The sequence below is a fragment of the Melospiza georgiana genome, chromosome 3 (genome assembly GCF_028018845.1).
Source record: "Melospiza georgiana isolate bMelGeo1 chromosome 3, bMelGeo1.pri, whole genome shotgun sequence".
Lineage (NCBI taxonomy): Eukaryota > Metazoa > Chordata > Aves > Passeriformes > Passerellidae > Melospiza > Melospiza georgiana.
Window position 1 is genome coordinate 92540847 of NC_080432.1, and position 26870 is coordinate 92567716.

At 37.8% G+C, this 26870-nt stretch overlaps 2 protein-coding genes across 5 annotated transcripts in view; both read left to right on the forward strand.

The window, feature by feature from the left end:
* MBOAT2 (membrane bound O-acyltransferase domain containing 2) overlaps positions 1–18320 on the forward strand; it is a 92235-nt gene extending 73915 nt beyond the window's left edge. For both annotated transcript variants that reach the window (XM_058020409.1, XM_058020410.1), the window contains 6 exons: positions 572–764; positions 3072–3175; positions 3525–3589; positions 8281–8413; positions 10852–11003; positions 11863–18320. In XM_058020409.1, coding sequence (XP_057876392.1) covers positions 572–764; positions 3072–3175; positions 3525–3589; positions 8281–8413; positions 10852–11003; positions 11863–12085 — 870 coding nt within the window. In that variant the 3' untranslated portion in view covers positions 12086–18320. The remainder of the gene's footprint in view (positions 1–571; positions 765–3071; positions 3176–3524; positions 3590–8280; positions 8414–10851; positions 11004–11862) is intronic.
* A 3719-nt stretch (positions 18321–22039) lies between these two features.
* Positions 22040–26870, forward strand: part of KIDINS220 (kinase D interacting substrate 220) — a 75185-nt gene continuing 70354 nt past the window's right edge. For all 3 annotated transcript variants that reach the window (XM_058019770.1, XM_058019771.1, XM_058019772.1), the window contains exon 1: positions 22040–22181. The gene's annotated coding sequence lies outside the window, so the exon portion shown is untranslated. The remainder of the gene's footprint in view (positions 22182–26870) is intronic.

Genomic DNA, 26870 nt, shown 5'->3' on the forward strand with positions numbered 1-26870 from the left:
CTGAAATTTGGGCTGAAATTCAGAAATCAGTATTTTAGTTGTAGAATTTAGATGCTTTGATAATGTAACAGAGATGACTGATGTATTGAGTTGGGCAGAAATTGAACACCTGCATTATGCCAAAGGGTCCTGAAAAGAAACTGAAGTTTTGCCATTGTTCTGGAATCTCTGCAGTAATAACCTTACTTTGTCCTAGATTATATGTTTTGTGTTATGATGTCTTAACAATTTAATTGCTTCAGTAATTTGACAAGAAAATAAGAAAAAAACCCTGACTTGGAAAAGGTGCTCTGGTTATTAAAAGGACTTCTAGAGAGTCACTGTAGTCAGACTGGATTTATTGTGTTGGCCATGGGAAGTGATGCTCACAACTTGATCAATATAACATTCCTTGAGTCTCTATAAAACAGAGATTTTTTTTTTATAAACTATTCTAAAGTTGCTTGTATATTTATTACTGAAAAGTTAACATATATGTATGTCTGTATAGGGAAGGAAGATTATAGCTTTCCTTTTTTTCCAAAAGATAAACAAAAAAATGAAGCTTACAGAATCTCCCTTAAATTTTCAGATAGCCGTGGCACAGAAGCTCTTGATCTGTGGACTGTCCTTGCTCTTCCACATGACTATTACAAAAACTTTGCCTGTGGAATACAACATTGATGATAACTTCAGAGCTACAGCATCATGGCCTGTAAGGTTTTTCTACCTGTATGTGTCTCTTATGGCTGCCAGACCCAAGTATTATTTTGCATGGACTTTAGGTAAGTATGTATTTAAAAATATAATAATAACAGAAAGAGCATTGATGAGTATCAAAGATACTGAGACTCATCTGACATGTGCACACTTCAGTGTGTATTAAAAAGTGGCAGTGCCCTCTTGAGGCCTTAGGAAAACCCGATTGCACTTAAGTCTTTCAAGGTATTAAGTACATAAAATAGTCTCTCTTTTTGAGAAGTGATCACTCTCTTTTTGGAAGGTGATAGTGTTCCAATGAACAGTAACTTTAAAAAAAGGAAAAGTAGTAGTAAATCTAGTCTGATGTACAGTCCTTTTTGTTTATGATTTATAAGAATTTATTTTGGTACATTTATTCTTGGCATATCTTTAATTTTAACCTCTTACTGTGGTTAATTATCAATAATTTGCTTGATGTTATTCAATCACAAAGGAAAATTAATACTTTGGAATTCAGGTATATGATACTGTTGTTAATGGTAAGTGGCATTTTCAGAATTTGATGGGTAACACTTGAGTTTTAGCCTTAGTTTACTAAAAGTTTGACTGGTGAGATAATGTGCTTAGTAACTTATTTAAGACACTTGAGTAGATTATACAATTTAAAGAATATTTTGCATTTCCCTTCATGTTACTTGTAAAAAAACGATGTGTACAACAGGAAGATGCTTTATTTAAGTAAGCTGACATCTTGAAAGTGGCTCACACAACAGATTTCATCAGCTTCCTCCTCCTCTCCAGTTTTACATATTTGTCTGATAGTTCTTTTGAGAGAAAATCTGTGGGAACAATGCAATAAAGAAAGCTTTAGGGTAGCAGAGCAGCATGACTCATTTACAGCTGCTGGTTTCATTCCTGGTCAATGAATTAAATACTTGCAGCTTGTCTGGATATAGTAGTTCTGGGGCTTGTGGAAATAAATACTTTGGAATATTATGCTCCTATACATCTGTATCATCATCTATAAATAGTAGTAGTCATCTGAAAAGTGAATAATTTCAGTTGGGCTTTTTTTTGCCTTTAATACTTCAGTTGGATTCCTCTGTGCACTTGCTAGCAGTGTAGAGCTAGCAGTCCTCTGGTAAATACCAAAGAAAATAAACTAAGCCAGCTCTGTACTTCTAGTTTGTTACCCCTCCTCCTTCCACTTTGTCTCATCTAAACCTATAATGGTAGGAGTAGAATGTGAGGGGGCTTTAACAGTTTTACTGGATGTTACACCTTTGAGTTGTGCATTACTATTCTTTACACTTGAAAAAAAAGTATTAATGAAATAATTTACTTAAAATGGATACTAAAATGCTAGTTAATAAAATGAGTACTTACTCTAGTTACAGTCTTTGCATTCTAGCTTGCAAAAGATTATGGAGTTTGTGTCTCCAGCTGTTTCTAATTGACCATGAAACTATTGCCCAGTATTTGAAGTTGGCCTAGCAATGTCAGATATAAAGCAGCAAATTTTGTTGCTGTCAAATATATTTTAAAAAAATCACAAGGAAGTAAAAATATTAAAAATTCAAACACATGTAATTTCCTTGTGTGTGGCCATCCTAATTTGGAAAATCAGTTGAGGAAATGTTAATGTCTGAGCTAACAAAGCTCAGGCAAAGGTGATGACTGAAAGTGACAGGCAGCAGAGATCCCTTGTATTTTCCTGCATAGCCCAGATGACAGTAGAAGCTTTTTCTCCTAGGAAAAAATATTGTTTGCTTAGAACATCTGACCTTTGACATGCACTGTAAACACCTCACATTCAAAGGTGTTGTAACAGTGACCTTGTGCCATTAGTGGAAGTTTGATGAGCTCTGCATTCCTTGGAAAATTCCTGGTTTTGTCTGTTCGGTTTGCACTGCTCTCCGTGGGGTGCTGTGAACGTGCACCTGCATGGAGGGAATCACACAATTTAACCTTTGTGCTTTAAGCATCAGCATCACTGTTGCTGTATAATGAAGATCAAAGACATGCATGTGAACATTGAGCTGCTGTTTCAAATCATTACAAGCAGCTACTGTTTTGTAGTATTGATGCAATTTGGGTTTGTTTTTCTGTCTGATTGCTCAAGCAAGTCTAAGTAGGTGGTATGGGAGACAGGGAACATCTGTACTGTGAAGTAGCTAGTGCTGCCTCTCATGCTTTTGTGCAAGTTTTTGAATTGGAAGCTAGTATTGCTTGGATTGTTTTCTGTTTCTTCAATTGATCCTCACTATTTAAAAGAAAAAATAAATGTAGTCTTTAAAATGCGATAAATATTCTGAACAAACTATATGTTGTTGTGTGATTTGTAATACAGACAGTTTATAATTAATTTGTTTCTTCTTGTCTCATTGCAGCAGATGCAATTAATAATGCAGCGGGGTTTGGCTTTAGAGGCTACGATAAAAATGGAGTTACACGTTGGGATCTAATATCAAATCTGAGAATCCAGCAAATAGAGGTTTGTTTCTGTTTCTTTCAAAAAAAACCCCACGTGTCTATGTAGGTAGTTACTCTTAATTTCAATAACTTTTCCTACACATTTGTTCCTTTAGATAGTGAATATGTTCTAAGTCAAAAATGATGTTTTCACACCTTAAAAAAAGAGTGGAAAATAGCCTGTTTTGAACGTGTTCTACTTGTCAATTGACTTCCAAAATATTCTGTGGTTATACAGAATAGTTGAGTGAATCACTTATTCAACTCATCACAAATTTGGGTGGGGGGATTTATAATTTATACACAAGAATTTTGAAACACATTGTGACACTCTGCAATTACGGAAATAATTACTTTGTTTTACTTTACAGTTTTCCACAAGTTTCAAGATGTTTCTTGATAACTGGAATATCCAAACAGCTCTTTGGCTCAAAAGGTATTTCTTTCTTAAAGGAAATTTTTTTTTCACTGAAGTTTCTGAGATCCATATTTCTTTGAAGATGGTATAACATTTGGAGCTAACTCCCACAAAATATCACTTGTTTAGCAGCTGTGCAGGAGATTCTTCTTGTAATACTTGAAGTAAAGCTTCTGAGTTGAGGACTTCTCTCATAGTGTAAACAATCAGGTTATGATAGATTCTGTTTTTCTTCACAGGCCATAGGGAACCTAAAACTGTTAATCTGTGGAGGTGTCTTTTCCCCCTCTCTTAGCATTCAGCCAGTTCACGTTGCTGAGAGCAGCAGGCAAAGTGTAAGCTCAGCCTGTGAAAGCTCTGCATTATTTTTAGCCACAGAGTGATACAGGAACTTTGTATGTTCTGTGAGAGGACTTTCTGTGCTCCTGCCATTATGAGTGTAGAAGTCAAACCCTACAATGTGCTGTCAGCAAAAATTCCAAATGACTCTCTCTCAGCTCTGCACTCTGTTTCCTTGCCTGGGGAGCAGGTACAGTACCCTGTGAATTACATCATTCTACTTCTTTGTGGTAAGGAGAAAGTAGAAGTGTTCTTGAGTAGCTCATGGGTGTTGTTTCCCTTCTTCCAGTCACACTGTTGAGTTGATCTCCTATCCACAGGTGCCAGTTTAACTGAGACCCCTGTCTTGGGATCACTTAGAGGACTTTACCTCTTATTCTAGGATAGCTGGCAACTGGATGTCTCTTCCACCAAATTTCTTCATAGTGTGTTCTTTCCTCCATAATTTCATCCCTAAATATTTTGCTCATCCAGTTTAAAAAAGAAATTGAATTTTATGTGATTATTCTGGTTGGCTCAATAGTCAATGGAATCTATTGCTAGGACAGTCAACAGAAAACTGCATGTTTGCAGGTATTGAAATGTAGTATTTCAAAAACCAAATATGTAATTTAGCTTTTTTGATTTAATTAGAAAACAGAACTTTAACAGTATTAAAGCATAATAGGAAGAAGTTATATTTCAACTTTCAAATCTCCTAAATGGAATGATTCTAAACAAAAATTATCAGTGAAGAAACATAATATTTCTGTTATAAATTGAAAGAAAAAAATGCAAGTCAATTGCTCAGGGTGATTATGAAAGAAGATGTGAAGAAAAATTAAAGCATCTCTTTTAATAAGTATTTTTTAAAACAACAATAAAAGAATTCTTGGGGATGGTCTAAATTGATTCTGTCAGAGCGAGACAAGGTGGATGTTCTGTGGAAGTTTTGTTGCAAGTGCTAGAGAGTGTATACTTTGTTACTAATTGTTTGGTTAGTTGCAATGCTCCAGCAATTTGCATAGAGGACAAACTCATGGATTACTTTAAACATCCACTTTTAATTACTCACTTTTTTTGACATTTATAGAAGTACCTAAAACTTCAGCCATTTATCTCACATGAAATACCAGACATTAGCATTTGTTCTGTTCTTTTCTGATAATTTTAGAAATGGAACCTGATTGTGTGTAAAAACAAACTTGTAAAAAACATAGTTAATGGAGCTACAGATCACAAAGAGGTTTAGTAAATATATAATGTGTATCATAGTACACAGCAATTTAAAGGCATTATTGTTACAAGCATGCAAGTTAAAACAGATATTTACATAGTATCATATATAGCATAGTTACACATATAACAACATATATCATTATAATGTTTCCTGGCTGGGAAAGCTGTTATGTTCCCCTCAGCCTGTTCTTTCTCTTTTTCAAAGAAACAGTCTCATCCCGTTTGTCTTTGGTCATGTTTGCAAAACCTCTGTGGTTCTTGTTGCTCAATTCTGGCATCTTTCCAAACCTTCTGTCTTCTTAGAGTAGATGTAGTACTTTTACTAAGACCTTCAAGATTTCTTCCCTGGCTTTTTTGGGACAGAGTTGATTAATTTGAGTGGATTATTTATAATTATTTTTTGAGTAATACTGCGATGTACTAGAAAGTGTGTTATCTGTCTTTTTTTGCAGCAGCAATCTACTGTTGATTCATGTTTAGCTGATACTCAGTGTTTCATACTGCTGATCCATATTCATACTCAGCTACACTTTTTGAGTAATGTTACAGGAATGGTACTGGTTTGTGTCTTCCACTTTTCTTATTAGATGTTCTATGCTTTGGACTTCATCTTGTTGATTTCAGAGCATCCTTCAAGTCTGCCAAGGTCATTTTGTATTCTAGTGCTCTCTACTAAGAAAACAATGCCAATCTCATCCATCCCACCTTCCACCTCAAAAAAGGAAGGGAAGAAAAGGTGGAAGAAATACTTCTCAGTCTACCACCTAAGTTAGTAAAGAAATCATAAAAACAGACTGAAGACAGTACCTTGCTGATCAGTTGATGCATTTTCCCATTTCTAGAGCATTGTGGATAACCTGAACCACCTATATTTGAATAGATTTTCTCAGCCTGTTGTGATGACCATACTTCCTTCATTTGTTTCTAGGATCATCAAATGAAGTATTTGAACAAGACTTATTATTGCCAAATCCATGGAAGCATTTAAGTTTACTTTTTACTATTTGAAATTGAAATCTGAGGAATTTTTTTGTACTGTTTTACCCCATTTGCATTGATACAGCTGAAATTTGGTTAGTTAGTTAGTGAGTTTTGTTCACTCCTGAATGCTTTCCAGGGATAATTTCAGTACTTTAAACCAAATGAAGATTGAAGACACGTATCACTTTATTAATGAGATGTAATTAGCCACCAGTCATATACATTTAGAATTAATAGCAATATTAGAACACATAACATTTCACATGTATTTAGTGTTTTGGAGTAATAAACATTTTTAAACACTCTTCTGTGACTAATCTCAAGCAGATGAAAAAGCACACCTGTGCATACACAATTACATGCAAACTGCACCTCCTCTCCTAAGGATGTGTGGGATACAAAACCCTGCTTGCATGCACTGCCTGTGGGAGATGTGGGTGCTCCAGCTTGGTGTGAATCTGGTGATTTCACATACCCCCTAGAAAAGCCTGGCACAAATCCATGTGCCTGCAGCTGACAGGGATGAGACACTGCTCCCTGGCATGGTGCACTGCACTGACAGGCCCCTATCTGGATGCAGCTACTCTGTGACTACCAGGGATGCTCTGTCTTGGCCAAGACAGAGGACATTGTGTTGGTGGGGTGACTTCTGGCAGTGTCAGATGAGGTTTTGATGAAAAGTATTTTGCTCCAAGATGTCTCCCTGATTCAGCACACATTTTCCTAATGCTTTGCTGCTCCTGAGGCTGATAGATTCTTTGTCAAAAATGTCTCTATTTACTATTCAGCCTGGCCAGTGTTGCTTTCCTCTTAAAGGTGATCTGTCTTGGGCAAATGTCCTCAGACAGTCTTAAGTATTAGGCCAGCCCCATGTTCTCATCTTAATTGCCACTGTGAATGAAGCCCTTTAGCAAGAGGAGGGAGTTGTGCACATATCCCACTGAAGACCTCATAAGATAAAACTTACCACATCTATTTGACTGAAATAAACTAAATTTAAAAATTACATTTTTTATCTTCCCTTATTCAGATCCTGTCTTTTTACCTTCTGCTCTTCAACATAGACTACATCAGTAGGTTTCAGTAATCTTTATGTGAAAGTTGCAGTAAAGTAGTTAGATTGGTAGTGGCTGTTGTGGCTCTTGGTATCATTAGCTTGCCATCTTTGAATAATAGATGTGCATTCTCTTCTCTTTCTCTCTTACTTGCTTTGTGATTATAAAACCTTTAAACATATTCCTGTCTATAGCCTTTTTATTTAAAACTCATTTTTGTATATTAGCTATAGATTTTGTGCTCATGCATGCTTGTGGTGTTTATTTTTGCTTTGTTAGTTTGTATCTGTTTCCATGTTTCCTATTGCTTTTTGGTTTTCAGATCATTAAAGGCATTAAAGAACTCTTGGTGAGGCCATATCAGGACTTTACCATGTTTCCTATAATTCTTCCACATCATGATGGTTTGTCATTGTGTCATATAATATTGTCTTCTAGAAACCACCTTTCTTGGATTCCTTTTTCCCTTCTTCCTTCTAGAATTCCTTATTCTAGGACCTTGCCTAGTAATTCAGTCTCAGTTTTAAAATAACACAGAGTTCATAATTCTCCTTATTTGGAGAGTACTCTAGTACTCTCTCAGTACTAGAGTATTTATTACAATTTCATTGTCATGCTCACCTAATTGTGTCACACAGATACATTTTCAACTGTAATTTCTTTATTATTCAAAATTGAAGGTAGTTATTAGTTTTCCCTTGTTCCTATAAGCTGCTCTTATTTTATGGAAAACATACCTGACTCATCCCAAGAATCTGGCAGTGGTTTGTGCCTTCCAGTGCAGCTTTTCAAATGCATTCTTTGATGGCTCAAGATCCCTTATTAATGCCAGAACTCATCTTTGGATGCTTGTGTATCACTTCATTAGGAGTAAGGACAATGTGTGATGGCACTGAGCACAAGTTTAGCACTGAGGGCTGGAATCAGGAGCTGTGAATAGCTTTAAGTGTTTTTTGTAAGCCATAATATAGTGACAACATTATTAAATAATAGAAAACTGCAATTGCATTGAAACTTCTTTGTTGGAGATGAAACTGGTAAAAGTATAAATGATAGCTGGGAAGACTGGGTGATTTGTTTCATGTTACTTATCTTGAATTATTTCTGACTTGCTAGAGTGTGCTATGAGCGAGCCACCTTCAGCCCAACGATCCAAACCTTCATTCTTTCTGCCATCTGGCACGGGGTTTATCCAGGATATTATTTAACATTTTTAACAGGAGTACTAATGACACTAGCAGCACGAGCTGTAAGTACAAACCAAGTATCTTCATAAATAATAAGTTTTGTAAAAGCAAATTGATCATGTTCATTGCTCCAAGGATGCCCTTTACTGTTAATACACAATCTGTCTGATAGTGGTGCTTACTTTTTTAGTTACGAGAACAATGGGGATGATTGATGAAAAGGAGAGCTTGATTGGTGGAAACAAACAAGACTATACACAGCCTATAACATCTTTGTAGCACCTTTGTATCTTTTGTGGAAGCTGTTCCTCTGTATTAACTGTTAGTGTGTTACTATTGCATGCTGAACAGGTTGATGTTATCTAAAATAATTTTGAAAAAATCAGTGATGATGAGTAGCTTAAAATTTGGGTGTCATTGCTATATATTTCTAGAGTCTGTCTTATCCCTAATTTCTCTCCATTACTGTTGTAAGGATGATAACTAAAGAATGTTCCCCCTCAAGCAGCACATAAAAATCTCTAGTGCAGTTACTATTTCAAGCTGGCCAGCCAATAGTGCAGTCATATTAACAAGCTTTTGCAGTTGCTATTCAGAACCATATGGAGACAGCAAATCTGCCAAGAAATCTCTCACTGTTCTGCCTGAGAAAGCTGTGTAAGAACAGAGACAGGTTTATCACTCAGTGGAAAAGAGGAGCAAATTACACATCAGATCAGAGCAGCATAACAGAGCACTTTTTTGTTGAAAGAACCAGGGGAGTGAGAAATGAAGCAGACTGCTCTGTGGTTGCTATAATAGCTAGGGGAAGGTGGTACTTCAGATTAAGATTGCCACTACATCAGTAAAACAAATGCTTCTCTTTCTTCACAAGATATGGGTATAGTCCTTGTTTGACAGAACTGACTCCTTTCTTTGCAATAGATACAGCTTTCTTCTTCTTCCAGATGTATCACAGGGAACTTGTGACATTTGTCAGCCAGGGGCTGGAGCAAAAGCCAAGGTTCTGGGACAGTTCACAGATAAAAGTTGTTTACTTAGTGAGATGAGCCCAGTAAGTGGAGTGCTCACTGCCCTTCATCCAGGGCTTCTCTAGTAGACTATATTCATGTTTCCTATGTATCAATCAATAGGCTAGTAAAAAAGTATTTTCAGTTTCTGTATCAACAGGTACTTAATATTAACTAAGATATGTTAGAGCATATTTGTTATTTAATTCTACTAGCCTTTAAATGCAAAGTTTGGCAACACTGATCCACACTTATGCCTAAGCATGTATCCAACTTATTTTACTACCTTTAATCATTACAGATTTCATAACCAGGTGTTTACTAGTGGCAGCCATAGATTTGTGATAAAAGTTGTTCTCCAAGTCCTAAAAATACAAGATTACAAGAAATTTTGTGAAGCTTCATCTGGGTTCTACAGAACTCAGGATCAAGTCCTTGCATGTGGCCATAGGAATAACTAGAGGGAGATGGCAGAATGAAGGGTATGTAGCTAGAATTACTTGTTTGACTTAGCTTTAACTAAGAAAAGATGGAGTGGGAATGTGGTATCTACATGGCAATTAGAAGAACTAGAAGGGTCAAAAAGGGTTTTTAATGGAAAGAATTAAATCAGCAGGAGCTAGCTTTGGAACGAGGAGTTCTAAAGAAACTGGGGGTTAAGGAGGCTGAGCAGTGTACTCTGGTGTGCAGCTTTTCAGAGAGCACTGCTTCAGTGCAGGTCACTGGGAGGTGGAACTGTGATATGATGTGGGGTCAGAGGCTGAATTGAGTCCATCTTGGTTTGTCAGCATCTAAGACAGAGTGTGAGCAAGGAGAACAGTTCAGTCAAAGGAAGGAGAGGCAAAGATTTATTTATGTCTTTATAATTATAGACTTAAATAAAACTGGACCCAACCCTGTGTGGGATTTGGATTTGAGTTTTTTAAATACTTCTGGTATTCAATCTTTTGAGCAGAATTTTAGAATAAAAGAAAATTCAGCATAGAAATTTGAGTAATTTTATGATAATCCCACTTGACAGAAGTTAAGACCTCTGAAATATGTTATTAGAACTGATATTTTGTATATTCTGATATATAGCCTACTTGCTTTAAAATATATTTTTATTAACAAGTGTATAAAAATGGCTTGCTATATAGAGACTTTTGTTAGAAAGATTCTGGCCTTCACTTACTCCAACCCTCTATATTTACAGTATGGCTTGATAGAATACAATTTCTGCCTCATTCAGATAGTGCAAATTTGCACTGGATTTAGAGTAGGATTAATTTATTTAAATTCTGTTTAAATTGATAAATGCTTAATTCCCATGCTGAATGAATTGCAGGGAATTTGAACCAATTATTGAAGTTAATGGGCATTTTGAATAGTTCAGAGATATTTCACCAAACTGTAACATGTAAATTCATCCCATGACTTTTTTGTCAATTCAACAAACTGAGCTCTCAAGGTTTATTCCTCAGCTAACTCAGTATTACCTGCTTTTTCAGATAAGAAACAATATCAGACATTATTTTGTTCAATCTCCTGCTGTTAAACTATGTTATGATATTGTAACATGGATGGCAACTCAAGCAGCAATAAGTTACACAGTCGTGCCGTTTGTACTGCTCTCTGTGAAACCCTCTCTCACCTTTTACAGGTAAGCACATTCTACCTGTTTCCTTTTCTTTCACTTGGAGTAGAAGTATTTTCAGTGGCAGAAGATTTCTGAAGCTATTTTAGTGATACAATTCTGAGATTGATTTGTAGCAAATTTCTAGTGCTTGAACAGTGTGTCTTGTGTTGCTCACACTTTTCTGTCATAACAGACTTATTTTTCAGGAGGCAGGGGAAAAAACCCAGCCAAAAACAAAACCAGAGGATACCTTTGAAATTACTATTTGCCCTTGAAACATTTTATAGCAAGACTAAATATTGGCTTCCCAGAAATAACTTGTGAAAAAAGTTGAAAGCAGACTTCTGTTCACTTTATGTAGTCCTAAATTGTCACTGACAGTTTTTCATAAAAATCCTTTCTGTGGGATTTTTCCCCTTCTGGGAAGCTGAGGCCCCAGAAGAAGAATGTAAGCAATGGTTATCTGCTGCTGTGGAATGCAACAGGTGCACCTGTGATTGGTCCATGTTGCTTGCTCAGTCAGAGACTGAGCTTTCTCTGGGACAGAATCAGAGAGAGCTCTCTTGTTTTTTTCATTCTATTCTATTCTTAGCAGAGCAGCTTCTGAACTTTTCTCTCTATTCCTATTAGCATAGTAATAATGTATTATATGTCATAAATTAATAAATCCAGCCTTCTGATCATGAGACCAAGATTCTCGTCTCTCTCACCCTGAAGACCCTTGCAAAGCCATGTAACAGTAAATAATGTGAGGGAAGACTTAATTTCCCCCTTATTTTCCTTTTCTTAAATAAAATATTAATGTTTCCATATTTTATGTGCAAAGTATATTTGTTAGAAGTGTCAGAGTTTCACTGATTTATTATTTCTGTTTGTTTTTTAGCTCCTGTTATTTCTGTCTTCATATTGCCAGCATCCTAGTGTTGTTGGTTTTTCCATTGAAAAGAACTCAAAAAGGAAGTAAAAAGCATGAAAGTGTCCAGCCTGTGTGGTCCAGAAAGCTAGAAGAAGAAAGTCTTTTGCAAAAGAACAATTATTCCACAACAAATAATAGTTTCAGTCAGAATCAAGAAATAACCTGCAGATATCAAGCATTAAAACAGTGATTGAGGAAATACTATGATGAATATATTTTGTATGTTTTCAGAAACCCATTTTTAGCACCTTTTAAAGGGGTTTGTATTTGTTTGCAAAGATATTTAGCAAGAAAAGAATGCATTACCTAGGAAAAATCACATACAATAGCAAGACTGGAAACAAAACAAATTAACCCCTCCCATGCCATGTCCCTGTGGGTCACGCCTTATATGAAGATATTACCATTACTTCAATGGGCACTCAGGACTTGCAACGTATGTCCATGGGGTCATATGTGTGCCCTCTGCTGAATGTACGTTGTGTATCCCAAGGCACTGATGGGGTGGAATACAATTGTGTCAGTCTAGGATTAACAAATGGAAATTAATTTTCCAACTGAATGACTTGCCTTAAACCCTCTATTTACTGAAATATTGTTTCTAAGTGGGTATTTCAGGTTTGATTTTATGTGGAAAGTATTTCAAGTATATAACACTATGTGCTATAAAGAAGATAATGAGAGGAAATGCAAAGTCACTAGAAGACTTTGGAGTCTTTCAAAGGGAATTGCAATAAGCATCTCAGTATTTGGAGGGTTTTCTTATCTCAAACTATTAGAGTACATTACAGAACTGTAAACATTGATGCCAAATTATAGTTAGGTTTCTTTAATAAAGAGTATAACTACTCTGAATGGATTAAAATGGCCCTTCTGAACAGATTAAAAACACCTGAAGATTTACCTTTTCCAGGATAAGCTGGTAGCTGATAGCTCTAATGTAGGTTTCTTTTACTTTAAAGTACCTAAAGTACTTTACTTTAAAGTACCTAAAGTTTCTTTTACTTTTAAAGTACCTAAATCAAATAATACACTGCCAAGTGGGCATTGCAGCCAGAGGGGGAAAAGCAGCCACAAGGCACAGAAGACAATGTGCAAGCACTGGGATTTCAATGAAAGTGCAGTTTTGCCCTTAAATACCATAAATACTTGTTCTAGAATAGAACTGTTTTACAAAAAGTAATTTTTAATACTTAAAGTTATTTTGAATTTTCAGGCATCAGTTAGTTGATGATGCCTTCAGTATAAAATAACAAAATTACCTTGAAGCTCCAGCACGTGGGTAGTCAAACATGAAATGTCTATCACAACCAATTTCTGTATGCTTGAGAATTGATGAACCTTTATCCAAAGAAGTGTGTGAATTTGAGGAAAAGCTTTTTCTTTGAATTAGAATTTTAGATACAAATTTCATGTCATATTTCTGGGTAACATAAAGAAAGAAAGAAGTCCTTCAGAATATCTGACTGTCTGAATTATGGAAGTGTAATTCCACAAATCAAGGAAACAATATAGTGGTTATATCTATTTCCAATCATTTATTGTGATGATGGTTAGTGCTAGAGTACTACTGTTAAAGGGCTACATTTTAATTGCATATATTCTGTATTTTCATATAATTTTTTAAAGTAAATATAAGATGTTTATCCATGTGGGGTTTATTCTTAATTTAAACCAGATACAAAATAATACCAGAGAAAAATAATGCAGTTGATTGATTAATAACTAACAAATGATTAAGAAAATTTTGTCATAATATTTTGAAACCTAAAGTTTTAATCAAATATCTAGCTCCAGTTGGATGAGCATTCTTACTGCCAGGAGTGCAATGATGGTCCTCAGCTTTGAGGATATTGCCACGCAAAAATCATCACAGTACTCCCTGAAGAACCAGACCCTAAGTTAGGTCAGAGTTGTTTCCTTGCTGTCATAGCTCTCTGGCCCTTGGCTCCTTGCCTAAAACTTCAGGAAGAAGAGAACATAACTTCCCATATATGTAGGTTAGCACTAATTAATCTACTCTGCAAGGGGGAACTGAATATGAAATGAGAGTGGATGAGTCTGTTCAGATGAGGAGGGATGTTCATTTCAATACAGCTGTTTCACTGACAGCTGTGTTATCTTTAAGATAAAATATTCTCACTTCTAAATCCTGACTTTGATTGCCCAGGCAGACTTCCCCTTACATGGGGTCGTGGTTGTCATAAACTTCTTTGACATCACATTATGGTTTTCTTTTTGTTAATGAGTAAGGGCATGGTAGTTTGATCATCATTGTTAGATACAGAATCAGGAAAGACTTTTTTTGCATTCTGCACTTGAAGGGACATTTACATAAAGGAACAAATTAGATTTGCACATTTCTGGGTGGGTAAGTAGAAATAGGGTTGATTCTTTCAGCATTTGTTACTCTTGAATTTAAATTCATCTTATTGGTGCAGTCTCCAAATCTATTTAAAAAAACCACTTTTGGATGCCAGTACAATGTGCTGTTTTCCTATTTATGTTCTCGTACTCTTGATTTACTGTTTTGGCATGTGTGCCCATGTGTGCTGTGGAGGCTTGGTAACTCTTCTTAATGAGATATGCAAACAGTTGTAAAGACTCCCAGAAAATAAGGTTTAGGGTTGTGCAGACTGGTACTTTAACATGAGTGAATTCAGAGGTACAGTTTTGTTCAGAACTTTTGTATGTTGTATGTTGGGAGGTTGAAACAACTAAGAAAATCCATTCATACTTTCATTGAGCACAGGTGGCAAAATATAGGTTTCAAAATTGGACACAACTTTTTTTCTTCATGATTTGAACTCAGTAATTGCAACACAAGAAAAATATTACAAGTAATTCTGCACAGAATTTAACTATAGTGTCCTAGGATTTACCCTTTAAATGCCATTGTTAAATATAAAAGTACTTTGAATAAAAATCTGCTCTTCACAAGAATGAATTCTCTTGGGGACTATGGAAAGACCTGTTTTATTTTAATGGCAGCACCCTGATTTTAGTCAGACTGGGGTTTTGATATTTCTTTCCCTCTGCTTTACTCATTTTCTGCCTTGCTATCACACTGGATCCGTTTTATCCAGTCAGTCATAAAGTCAAGAGCAGCCAGTCCCAATGCTTAGATAATTTTTAGGTTTTACACACATCATTTGATAATACTGAATTTAAAAGGATGGAAGTGATTTTTATTGCTCTTCCGAACAAAAATTGTGGAAAGTACATTTCCTATAAATGTTTTGGACATGAAGGAAACATGGTTTTAAAAGTATTCTTTCACTTATTAAATAATGTATATCCAAAAAGTAAAAGTGTTTCCTGTATTCCGGATCAGCACACTATGAAAAGTAAATGCAACATATCATTCCTAATTTTATGGTGCTTTGCAGATATTTGCCTATTGTGAACAGTTCATTCAGGCACTTAATGAGTTAATGTTAGTTAGTAAATGCAGTCACCCCAATCATAACTATTTGCTTGCTTAACATTTTTTAACTTATATGATTCTGTATGAATGAGAGAGATATATATTACATATTTAAATAATACTTTCAGTGGTGCCCACTACTGTTGCAATCAAAAAGGCTTTGATAGCTTTGCAGTTACAGATAAGCCCTTCTTATTCAGGAAACTTATTCTTTCCTAGCCGTTCCTTAAGTTGACATGTAGACAAGATTTCAGTAATTTGTGACATTTGAAGATGTATTACATGTAAAAATATTGGCATGCATTTCAATATGCTCTTGATTACAAATCACACTTTAGTGAGAAGACCATGAAGAGACCTTGGTATATTCCCTGCTCTACACTGACATATGGTGTAAGTTTTACCAATATAGTAAATTATTTATTAGAGAAATTTTACACTTTAAGAACTTGTTCTGTTTCCCCCAGGGGAATAAGTAATAATATAAATGCTAGGTTTGTATGACAGGGTGCACACTAGGTAGTTTTGCCTCTTTTGATGGCATTGATTTGGATAGTGATAAAATGTCTTCTGATGCAGAGGAGATGGTTGAGATCATCACCTCCTAATTCATATCAAAAGTAATTTTAACAAAATCTAGATTTTTTTTCTCTCAGAAGCTTTGCAAACAAGTTGTTGACAATTTGTTTAAGTATGTGATCAAATGTGTCTTTGCGTTTGCATAAAAATGTGTAACTTGCTTATACGTAAACTTTCACATGTTCAACTTTGTAAGTTGGCCTTGAAAGATAAAGAAATTTAAAAGCACAAGTTAAATAATTTAGGCTTTCATTTCCCTTATCTTTAATTCTTTCACTTTGTAATTCTCATTGAATTCTGAAATCAGGTTTGAGAATTTAATTTTCATTGAAAATTTTGAAATACTACCATCTATGTAGAAAAGTGATCAGTGTTAGAAAAACAGATGGAAATAAATTTAGGCGTTTTAATATGATGCAGACTATGTATAAAAAAGATACACATTAGTTCTCTGCTGATTGATGACAGCATTTTGCTACATGATTGACCTTTATGTATTTATTTAGGTTCAGTAATACTCTGAACTGTACTTGGTGTATTTTTTAATTTTCTTGTTTAAAAATCAATTGTCAATAAGCACTTCAGTAAGTATTTAAATGCTACACTGAATAAGTAAGCAGGCACTCTAGTGGACTGAGCCTACTCTCATAAGATTACCAGATCAGTCAGCATCTCAGCTAGTTTGCACTGTTGATCTTCATCCTCAGAGTCTTGGTGGGAAAGGATGGCAGCGGAGAAGTCTCTGGTCAGAACATGTCCCATCTGTGGCTGGAAGGGTTCCCACAGGGAGCTAACCCTGTGTGCAGAGCTTGGCAGAGGTTGTGCTTGCTTGGGACCCAGGCTGCAGCTGCTCTGTATTACATCTGGCTGGATTTTTGACATGTTTGCTGTCTTAATCCAGACATTTTGCAAACATCATGAAATCCAGGCATCCACAAAGTCACCCTGCAAAGTTACAATTACAAATACTGCAACACTTGTTTATTATGGTCAAAGCTAAATGAAAAAAAAAAAAAAAAGATTTCTTAAAACTTATTTCAGAATGGGCTTTTTGTAGGTTTTTTACAAAATCTAACCATCAAATGTATTCATTTTCATCACATTAAATATTTAAACCACAGTTTTGCTCAGTTTGGGTATACAAATGTGCAAAAGCAAATGTTGCCACTTGATCATCATTTGTGCATTAGCTGTGTGTCCAGTGACTTAGACCTGGTCTTGGTTGTAGATGGTTTTAGATTTCTGAACCCATGTGCATATCCACATAAACATTGCATAAATTTTGAATTGAAAAACTGTGCAACTTCAGACTGAGATCTGAGGTAGGGCTACTTCTGGAGGAAGGTTTTGTCTTGCTAGTGACTCAATCCAGCACCTTATTCCAAACAAACCTCTTGGCAAAGGGACCTCTGCACAATCTTCTTCCTTCCTTTTGTTCTCTAAGGGGGAGGTACCCCAGGCTGGATTTTCATTTTGATTTCACTATAATATGTCATATGAATAGGTAGCTGGGGTCCATGCTCTAGCCAGATTAGACTTGAAAACTGGGACAGTGTAATCTGAAACAAAAAAATAGAGAAAATGGGGTGCCTAGAGATTGGTAATTGGAAAATGCAACACTACTTATTAAAGGTGCAACAATTACTACAATAAGTTAAGGAGTATTTGCCTATGCATCTTTTGCCTTTCTCTATGTTTTTCAGTTTCTCTTTACATCTTTTCTTTGTACCTTTTCTGTCCAGTGGTGTTGACTATTTCTGTGGAGAATCTGCTGATGTGTCTTACTGTGACAAAGGTGTCAAAATGCTACAATAGTAATTAGGTAGTTACTCTTAAATCCCAGACCTCAGATGTGTTCTAGATCAGTTAGAAGAGAACATTCAAAATGTATTGGATGAAAAATAGTGTAAGATGGGTAATATAGCATTATTCAAAGATGTTGTAATAAGTTATTCAATTTAAGAATTTAAAAAATGGAACTTTATTCTTTCCTGCCTTGGTTACACATTCAAAGGAATAGTTTTACCTCAATGCAGAAGTAGTTATGCCTCCAACCACCCGTATGTTAAGGTGAGAGAACACCCCTAAAAGTGGATAGCTACAGTATTCCTAAATTTGCCTTTCCTGGTTCAGATTATAATACATTGTCGGTGAATTTCATTTTTATTATTCCAAAATATATATTTTTTAAAAAGTGTTATTTTTCAACAGATCCATAAACTAAGTGTTGGTGTATGGTAAAATTAAAATACCATTGTTAGTTACACTGTGATTGTGATATTTTAATAATTACTTATTTCTAATTTGTCTCAGCAGTGCTGCAGAAGCAGCATGCTGTTATGTTTTAAAGGTGTTTTTAACTTGCCTATAAATGTTCTTTTCTAATTTGTGTCTTTAAATCTGATTAAACTGTAGTTTAAAAAAAGCAAACTTGTTTTTCTAAATTCTTTGCTGTCTGTCTTTAATAAGTGGTGAAGAAGAAAATTATTTTAATGCAGTTTCTCCTTTTAGATTGCTAAATATACATTGCATGCATTAACACTGTTATTTGGAATATTCTAGTTCAAAATTGCATTTATTTAGTTTGTTTTCTAGAGCTTATATAGAAGTATATGTATATAATTATTTTTCAGTAGAGCTAGTAAACAAAATTTTGAGTCTAGCCCCTTGTTACATGGGAAAGGTGCTGAAGCAATTTAAACCCTCCATCTCAGAGCATATTGCTACCCAATGAGCACTGCTTCTGGATGTGACAGCTGGGGTGGTTTTATCTTGAGAAATGGAAACCTCATAACTGAGACATCAAATACAGTGCTTTGGAGAAGCTGTTGCTTTGATTGCTGGTTCCAAAGAATTAGAGCTAGATGTGTACCATACATGCATATTTTTTTTCTTTTTGAAACTCAGCTTCCAGAACTCTGATAAAGCAGTTTCTGTTGGCTGGTGACAGTATGTCAAAGCTGGCTGAGCCTCCTGGTCCTGCAGGATTTTACCATGTGAGCTTAGAGTGCTGGAGAAAATAAGAGATATCAGGTGTCACTACTAAAGAGAGGCTGTTTCCATCACTTCCTGTCACACACTGAAGCATTTTCTCTCTGTTTAGAATTGTCTTTTAGCAAATGGTATCACGGGAGATGAAAAGACTTGCCATTCCAACACAAAGGACTACAGGTGGAATTTTAGAAGGTCTGGTGTTGTCAGTTAGACTGCAATGGAAATTGCCTTCTCAAATACACATTCACAACAGAGTCAGTCAGGAGTATGAAGTGTCCTCATAAGTGTAAATTCTTGCTGCACGGAAGGAGTCATAATTGAGAGCATCCTGGAGCCAGCAGATATTTTCCTGTGCCTGTCATTAACTTAGTTCCATCTCAGTAACTTCCTAATAACATGCAGGATATTTCAGTACAGAACACAGAAGTAGTTTTAGAGGGAGATGTCTTCAACCTAATTACTAGGTGAGAGTTGGAGATCTGTCCAGAGTTTGGCAGGACATCTTACAGCTCTTCCTAAGGTGGTCATATATAGTAGCAAAGGAGCTGTTTCTCCATGGGGGCTGCACATGATCTTTCCAAACTGAAAAAATAACAATTGCACCATGTTTCACTGCCTATGTGAATTAGTCACTGGTGGGAAGGTGTTGCTCCTAATCTAAGCATAGGGTAGAATTTAGAAGAGCACAAGGATGTCAGGAGCTGGATCCATCTGTAGCAAAAGCAGGTGATAGTGAAGGACCATACAGAAAACTGCCTTTTCTGCCTCCATATTTTGTGTTTGTACAGTTCCTTTTTATGCAGGAGGGAAGGAGCTACTCTTTCTGTCTGAAAATTGTAACTACAAATTAATGGTGAGAACACAGCTAACACCTGATGGGTGGGAACACTATGATATGGGAATAAGGATTTGGGTGATGGGAGATTATGAAGTGAGATACTGATACATATTTTCGTATAAAGTGTGAAAAAAGAGTAATACCTTGAAAGTGTATCAAAATGTATAAACCTTAAGAGGCTAACACAGGCAGTCATGTCAAACTGTGATTTCTCTTAGGTACTCAAGATTATATGGGTGCCTGAAGCATCAGGACCACTCTTCCTTGAGTGGTTGCCCTTATGCATATGTTCAGGTGGCACAGAGAGCCCTTTTCAGCCCCACACTAACTGCAGGGACTCATCCTCCATTTGCTCACGTTTCATTTCTGCAAATGAGTGTAAAGAAGGAGAATGTGTTTAATGTTCCTAATTTTTCCATTTTTCAGCTGAACCAATGGTTTGGTGCAAGATTAGGTGGATTTAGCTTTTGAATTTCACTGCTTTGTGCCTTTGCTTTGTGTTAACAACTTTAGAGCAGATAAGGAAGCTGTGTATTTTATCAGGGTGTGAAGACTTTAAGGTCATTGGAGAATTTATGATTAAAAAAATGAGCAAAGCCCTTGCTGCATGGTTTCTGGTTTATAAGTGTTTGGGGTATAGAGGAAGACCTGTCAGATGTTTCTCTAAGAAGGAAACAGTCATGGCTCTTTACTGAGATTGAAGATCTCAGTCTTGTAAAGAATTATGTCAATGCTTTGACCCTTGAAACTCAGTTACCTTAGAAATCAGCAGTACTGTGGGAGCTATGCTCCTTTCCCTGGCTGGTTTGTTGCCATGGTTGGTTTAGGCAAGGTTCTGTGATCTCCTGGAGAGATGGTATTGCTGTAGTCATCAGAGGTCATCTCTCATCCAGTTGTCCAGATGAATTACACACATACATTATCATGGATTTGGACTGTGCTGAAGATGGAAATTTTCAAAATACCCATGAAGCTGCTCCGAGATCTGGGCTGTGGAGATCTGGCTGGGAGTCTGAGAGAAGCTGGTGGGTCTCGAGGTATGTGGTGGTATTGCAAAATGTGTGTTATGTCCAAATTATCTTAAATCAGGATGTGCTTGATATTTGGTCTTCATATACTTTCAAGTCTACTCAGCAAGATAGGAGACGTAATCAGTAGAACAGATAGCAGCTAGCATCCCTTAGTCAGGACATCCTGGAGCTAACAAGCTGTAAGGATGAAGTAAATAAAGATATTGATGTATGTCTATGTATATGTTGCCACCTTGGCAAAAAACTCAAGGTGCATGGATCCTATAGTTCGTCTATCTTCATTATTATACTCATGAAGGTCAGAAAGACCTTGCCCATGTGAAGACCTTTCCCCTGAGCAGGCACAGAAGTCAGCTGGGGTTATGTAGCTTGTATGAAAATTACAACCCAGCCAGTATAGGAGGAGCTGCACTTAGAAGGTTACTGACACAGCTTCTGTGTTTAAACCACAGAAACATAAAATACTCTGAGTTGGAAGGAACCCATCAGAATTATCAAGTCCAGCTCCTGGCCACGCACAGTACAACCCCAAGAGTCACACCATGGGCCTGAAAGCATTGCCCAAATGCTTCTTGAACTCTGTCAGCCTTGGTGCTGACAGCTTCCCTGGAGAGCCGGTTCCAGTGCCAACCATCCTCTGGGTGAAGAACCTTTTTCTTACATTCAGCCTCAACCTCCCGACTCAGCTTCATGCTGTTCCCTCAGGTCCTGTCACTGGTCACCACAGAGAACAATGAGATCAGTTGTCACATCCTCTTTGCCACATGAGGAAGTTGTAACTGCAGTGAGGCCTCTCCTCACTATCTTCTCCAGGCTGAGGACAAGTGACATCAGCCACTCCTCGCATCTCCTCGGCTCAAGGCCCTTCACAACCTTCGTTGCCCTTCTCTGAACGCTCTCTAACAACTCAATGTCTTTCTTATATTGTGGTGCCCAAAACTGCCCGCAGGACTCAAGGTGAGGTCCCTTTCCGCGGCGCTGCTTTCCAGCCTCTCGGTCCTCATCCGTCCGTATGCCAGGCACCAATTGTTCACTACCCTTTCCCTCCTTCTTTTCTGTCAGAAAGCACCCGGGGGGTGACTGCTGGTGGCTCTCAGGGCGGTGCCACGCTCTGGGCTGCCCAGCGCTGCGCTCCGGCTCAGCCAGGCCCGCTCCGCGCGGGGCCGGCGGCGCCCGCAGCTCCCGGGCAGGGCAGGGCCCGTGCCCGCTGTTGCCGCCGCTCGCGGCGATGGGCGCGGCCGGAGCCGGCGGAGCCGCCCCCGCGCGTCACGGCCCGGGCGGGCGGAGTGCAGTGGCGGAAGATGGCGGGCGCCGCCGGGCCCAGCTGAGCAGCGCTCGGGACCGCCGCCTCCCTCCGTGTCAGGCTCCTGCTGGGCCCGGGCAGCCGCCGCAGGGGCCGAGAGCGCCCGGCCGTGGGGTGAGTGTTGGCGGGAAGGCAGGGGGTAAGGGCCGGCCGCGGAAGGGCAGGGGAAGGGCACGGGCTGTGGGGGAGGCGGCGCTCCCGCTGCCAAACAAAGGGCGCGGCGGGGCCGCTCCGGCGGGGCCCCGGGGGAGCGCTGGGTTCGGGCGGTTCATGGCTGCCGTAGTTCCCGGGCCCGCTCTCCGTCCCCTCGGTGCAGGGCTGCGGGTCGGGGGCAGCGGCGTGCCCGCTCCGCTCTGCCCTGGGCATCGCGGGGCTCCGGCGGTGCCGTGTGCGGGGCGGCCCGGGCTCGGTGTGCGGGTGTCGGGGGCACCGCCCCGTGGGTGAAGGGTCCGCAGGTGCCGCGGCACGGCCGGGGGGCCCTGTCACCCCTGTCCTGGGGGTAGAGGAGCCTCTGCTACGGTGTTTCTCTCTTGTTGACTTGGAAAGGTAGATAAGGGTTCGACTCGTCCGGAAAGTTTTTGGCATCTAGTTTCTAAGGTAAAGAATAACAGAACGACTGAGGATGGGAGGGACCTCCCCAGGTCATAGGGTCCAGTCCTTCTCCTCGAATAGGGACGGCAAGAGTGGATCTCCCGGACCGTGCCCAGAGGGCTTTGGTGTGTCTGCAAGGAAGGAGATTTGGCAACTTCTCTGGACCACTTGTGCCAGTGCTGGGTCACCCTCAGTAACAAATGTTCAGACAGGGACTCCTTTGAATGCAGAGAAGGGCAGCGAAGCGGGTGAAGGGTCTGGAGCACAAGTCCTGTGAGGAGAGGCTGACGGAGTGCGGGGAATGTTTAGTCTGGAGGAGAAGGAGGCTCGGGGGTGACCTTATCACTCCCTACAAGTACCTGCAAGGAGTTTGTAGCCAAGTGGGGATCAGCCTCTTCTCCCGATTAACAAGTGATAGGACAAGAGAATGTAGCCTCAAGCTGTGTGGGGGGACGTTTGGCTTGGATATTAGGAAGAATTTCTTCTCAGAAAGAGTGGTTAGACATTGCAATGGGCTGCCCAGGGAGATGCTGGAGTCACTGACCCTGGAGGCTTTTAAGGAATGACCACTTGGTGTCATAGTCTAGGTAGCATAGTGGTGTTCAACTGCAGGTTAAACTCAATGATTTCTCAGAGGTCTTTTCCAGCTTAATTGATTCTGTGTTTCAGTTTCTGCCCATTGCCTCAGGTCCTGCTACAGGACATCACTGGAAGAGTAGCAAAATGTCTTAAAGATAGTGGGGCTTTGCCACTTTGCATATATGCTTAAAAATTGGTTGGAAAAGTGATTTCCCCTCTGTAACTTTTGGTAAATGATTCATGATGGAATAATGCAGTAATATGTCTTTTGCTGGAAAAGTGTTTGAATCATTACCTGATTAATTACCTGCCCCTCCTCCCCCCCCCATCAAATACTAAAGAAATGGACAGAAAAACAGAAGATCTTTTGCTGAGATGAGAACATGTAGGAAACGCCATCTTTTTGTCTACTGGATAGCCATCAATTTTTTGTTCTGCCACAGTGTTTATTTAAAATAAATTGGTTATTAAGAAATTAATATCTACTTGAAATTCTGTGTGACCACAGCTTATGAAATGGTTTATTTATTAAAGTTCTAAATCACACCATTCACTCTTTTTAAGTGGAAACATTCCAAAAGTTAGATTTTTTTTGTCACATAACTTGTCTGTGACTAACATACCCTTGATTTTATGATACAGAGAAATGTGTTGGCCATATGAGAATGTATCAGATGACCTTGCAGACTTCCTTGTGCTTTTGTGTATTTTGTACAGGTTTTGACAATTGATTTGTGTTGGCTGGTATAATTTTAAGAAACCCCTTAATATTGGTAACTTTCTGTTTGCTTTCTTTTATCTGATGTATTTAAAACCTCAAATAGTGATTTGTAGGACTGAGCACCTTGTGTTTTGTTTAGGAATTGAATTTTGTCTTGGAATTCAGATGTTCTTAACAATATGTTACTGTTCATTGACCATATTTAAATTTTGTCTCAAAGATGGACGGATTTCTCTGATAAAGTATAAATCCTGTTGTCAGCTACTTCACACATTATTTTAACTGATTTTTTTAACCAGAGTGGAATATGGGCACGTCTGATAGTTGCTGTCATCTGACAACCAGCCCTGCATGTTAAGTATAGATTTACATCTTTCCAGTCTTTTATATGTAATCCCCAGCCTCTTTTGTCTTATTAAAACTAACAAAAAATCCATCACTACGATATTTGGAAATGACCATTGCTTTGAGTGCATAAGGTAGAAAAGAAGGCCTTGTGTATTACCAATTTCTCCTCCTTCTTATTGTGTGCAATTTTGATGATTACAATAGAGACCTCCTTTTATGCAAGTTTTTTTAGTTATATTAGTTTCAGGTTTCAAAAGAAGAATGTCTGTCTGTCTAGCTGTAGTTCACTTTTTGTGTCTTTTGATATTTTAGAGTTATACAATTTTGTTCTTAGTGATAAAGTAACAAAAATAAGGTAATTTAAAAAAAATTCTTCTCACCTGGATAACAGAAATGTGGTTAAGAGATGTAGAATAAATGCTCCCAGGTAAATAGGGAAAAGCAGAAATGCAGCATAAGGTCATTAGTCACACTGGAATTTCAGACACTGGAGAAGAAGTGTGGGTGTAGACTACTTATGGAAACTTAGATTTGTTATTTCTCTCTGACTCTGGATACCAGAAATTCATATTTTTAGAGACTCATTTCAGCTGTTCTGAAAATCTCTTCTTTAAACAGAATTCTGGTTGACTCAGTCCCAATAGAAAGAATATTTTTAGATATTTGCCACTTCATGTGATGCCTGACTTTTCATCTCTTGATGTTTAGGAAGTGTATCAGTTTTAGGAAAGGATTACAATAAGGTGTTGTAAAGGCTGGGCAATGCCTGTGTTAGTAAGATTCTGTGTGCTGTAAGTAAAGGTGATGTTTCAGTATGTTTTTCATTTCTTTATGCCATCATAAAGCATTAAAACCTGTGAGAATGTGAAACTGGATTATGTTAGTTTTTTTATAATAAATTTAACGTGTACAATTCTTATGTTTCACCTTTTTAAAATTTTAATTTGAAAAGATGGCGTTTCCAGTTCTTAAGGGTGAAGTGCTGTGCATTTACACATTTGAGTTGTACGTGCTCAGATTTCAGCAGCACAGTAATTATTTCCTTTTATAGTTAGCTGAAAGATCTGCCACAGTGTTGCATGTTGGGAAGGTGGCTTTTGTGTCTGAGAAAGGAAGGAGGAATTAAAGAGTAGGCAACAATTTTTTCATTGTACAATGAAAAGTACGAATTTAATGTCATTACTATCTTGACTTTTTCTTTTTTTGTTTTCAATAGATATTCTCAATAATGCTAGAGTTGTTAACCAGTTTTGGTATTTATTAATAAAAATCACCGTTTGCACAATAAATAAAAACATGCAGAAGATCTGTGTAAAAATTGTGATAGTTGGAAAATTTAGTGAGTAATACTTCTTATATAGGTAGGAACTCATAAGAGGTTCTGAGAATACATAAAATACCTGCAGATTTGAGTTATCAGGACCTCTGCTATCAATTCTGGTGCTGTTGAGAGAAACTATTTTTTTTTAAATTGACAAATTTTTGCAGTCTTTCCAAAACAGTGATAATGTATGTCTGCTTCAGCTCAGGATGCAAGAGCCTTACAAAAACAGGTTGATCCCTGTGCAAACATTGCCTTCACCTGAGCATTTGTGCACTTTATATGATTTCATAGTTCTTGGTGTGTTGTTAGTTTTGTAAAATACCAGGATTTGCTGCCCCAAGGGCATAGTGAGATTTCCAAGCTTGAAAGTTTGGGTTGAGAATGAAGAGCAGGTTTTTGCACTGGAGATTGGCTCACTTAGGTGGGAGAGAAAAATAACAGCATGAATCCTTACTGGAAAAGGGATTGGTTTCCAAATAGAATCCCGGTTTTAACTGAAATTTTTGTTATAGGTTGTGAAAATACTTCTGTGTCAAAGAAAATAATTGTGTTAATTGAGCAATTAAGGACCATTTATGTATAGGATGATCTTGAATGAGACTGGTTTTGCACTCTATGAAATTTGGCAGGGATTAAAAGTTCTTGTCCTTTAATTTGGTCAAGGGTAAGCCTTAGAGTTTTGGGGGTTTTTTATTCCAGGGTTGTTTGAAAACTGTATGAATATAAATTTCAGGAGCTTTTTTCATTAGAGGGACCAGAATAGAATTACTTCTCTAGCCAAAGACTGTTCCTCAGAGTCTTGCTTCAGTTTTTATGATTATTTAAAAGAAATCTGAAGCATTGGAAGAAATCACACTTTAGTGAGCGACACACCTATGAAGTTTGAGTACAATGCTTGGTTTTTATAACATAGTAACATACATTTTGTTTAATGGGAAGGTGGACTGTGACTGTATTCAGCTGATGTTGAGTTGCTGTCATGAGTGTATGATGAACAGATGATACACTCGTGTGTCAGGCTTATTTCAGGCATGTTCTTTGTTCTTGGTGGGGAAGAAATAAAGCAAAGTTTCCAAAAATTAATACCACCATTTTTAAATTTATCTTTGTTTCTGGAGTGGTGGGGAGTTTTGTTTGGTGGTGGTTGTTGCCCCTACACTGTGCTTTCCTAACGCCCTCCAGTGATGTTAATCTTTAGGATGCTCTAAGAAGCTTGCCTGAAAAAGGGCAAATAAAAGTA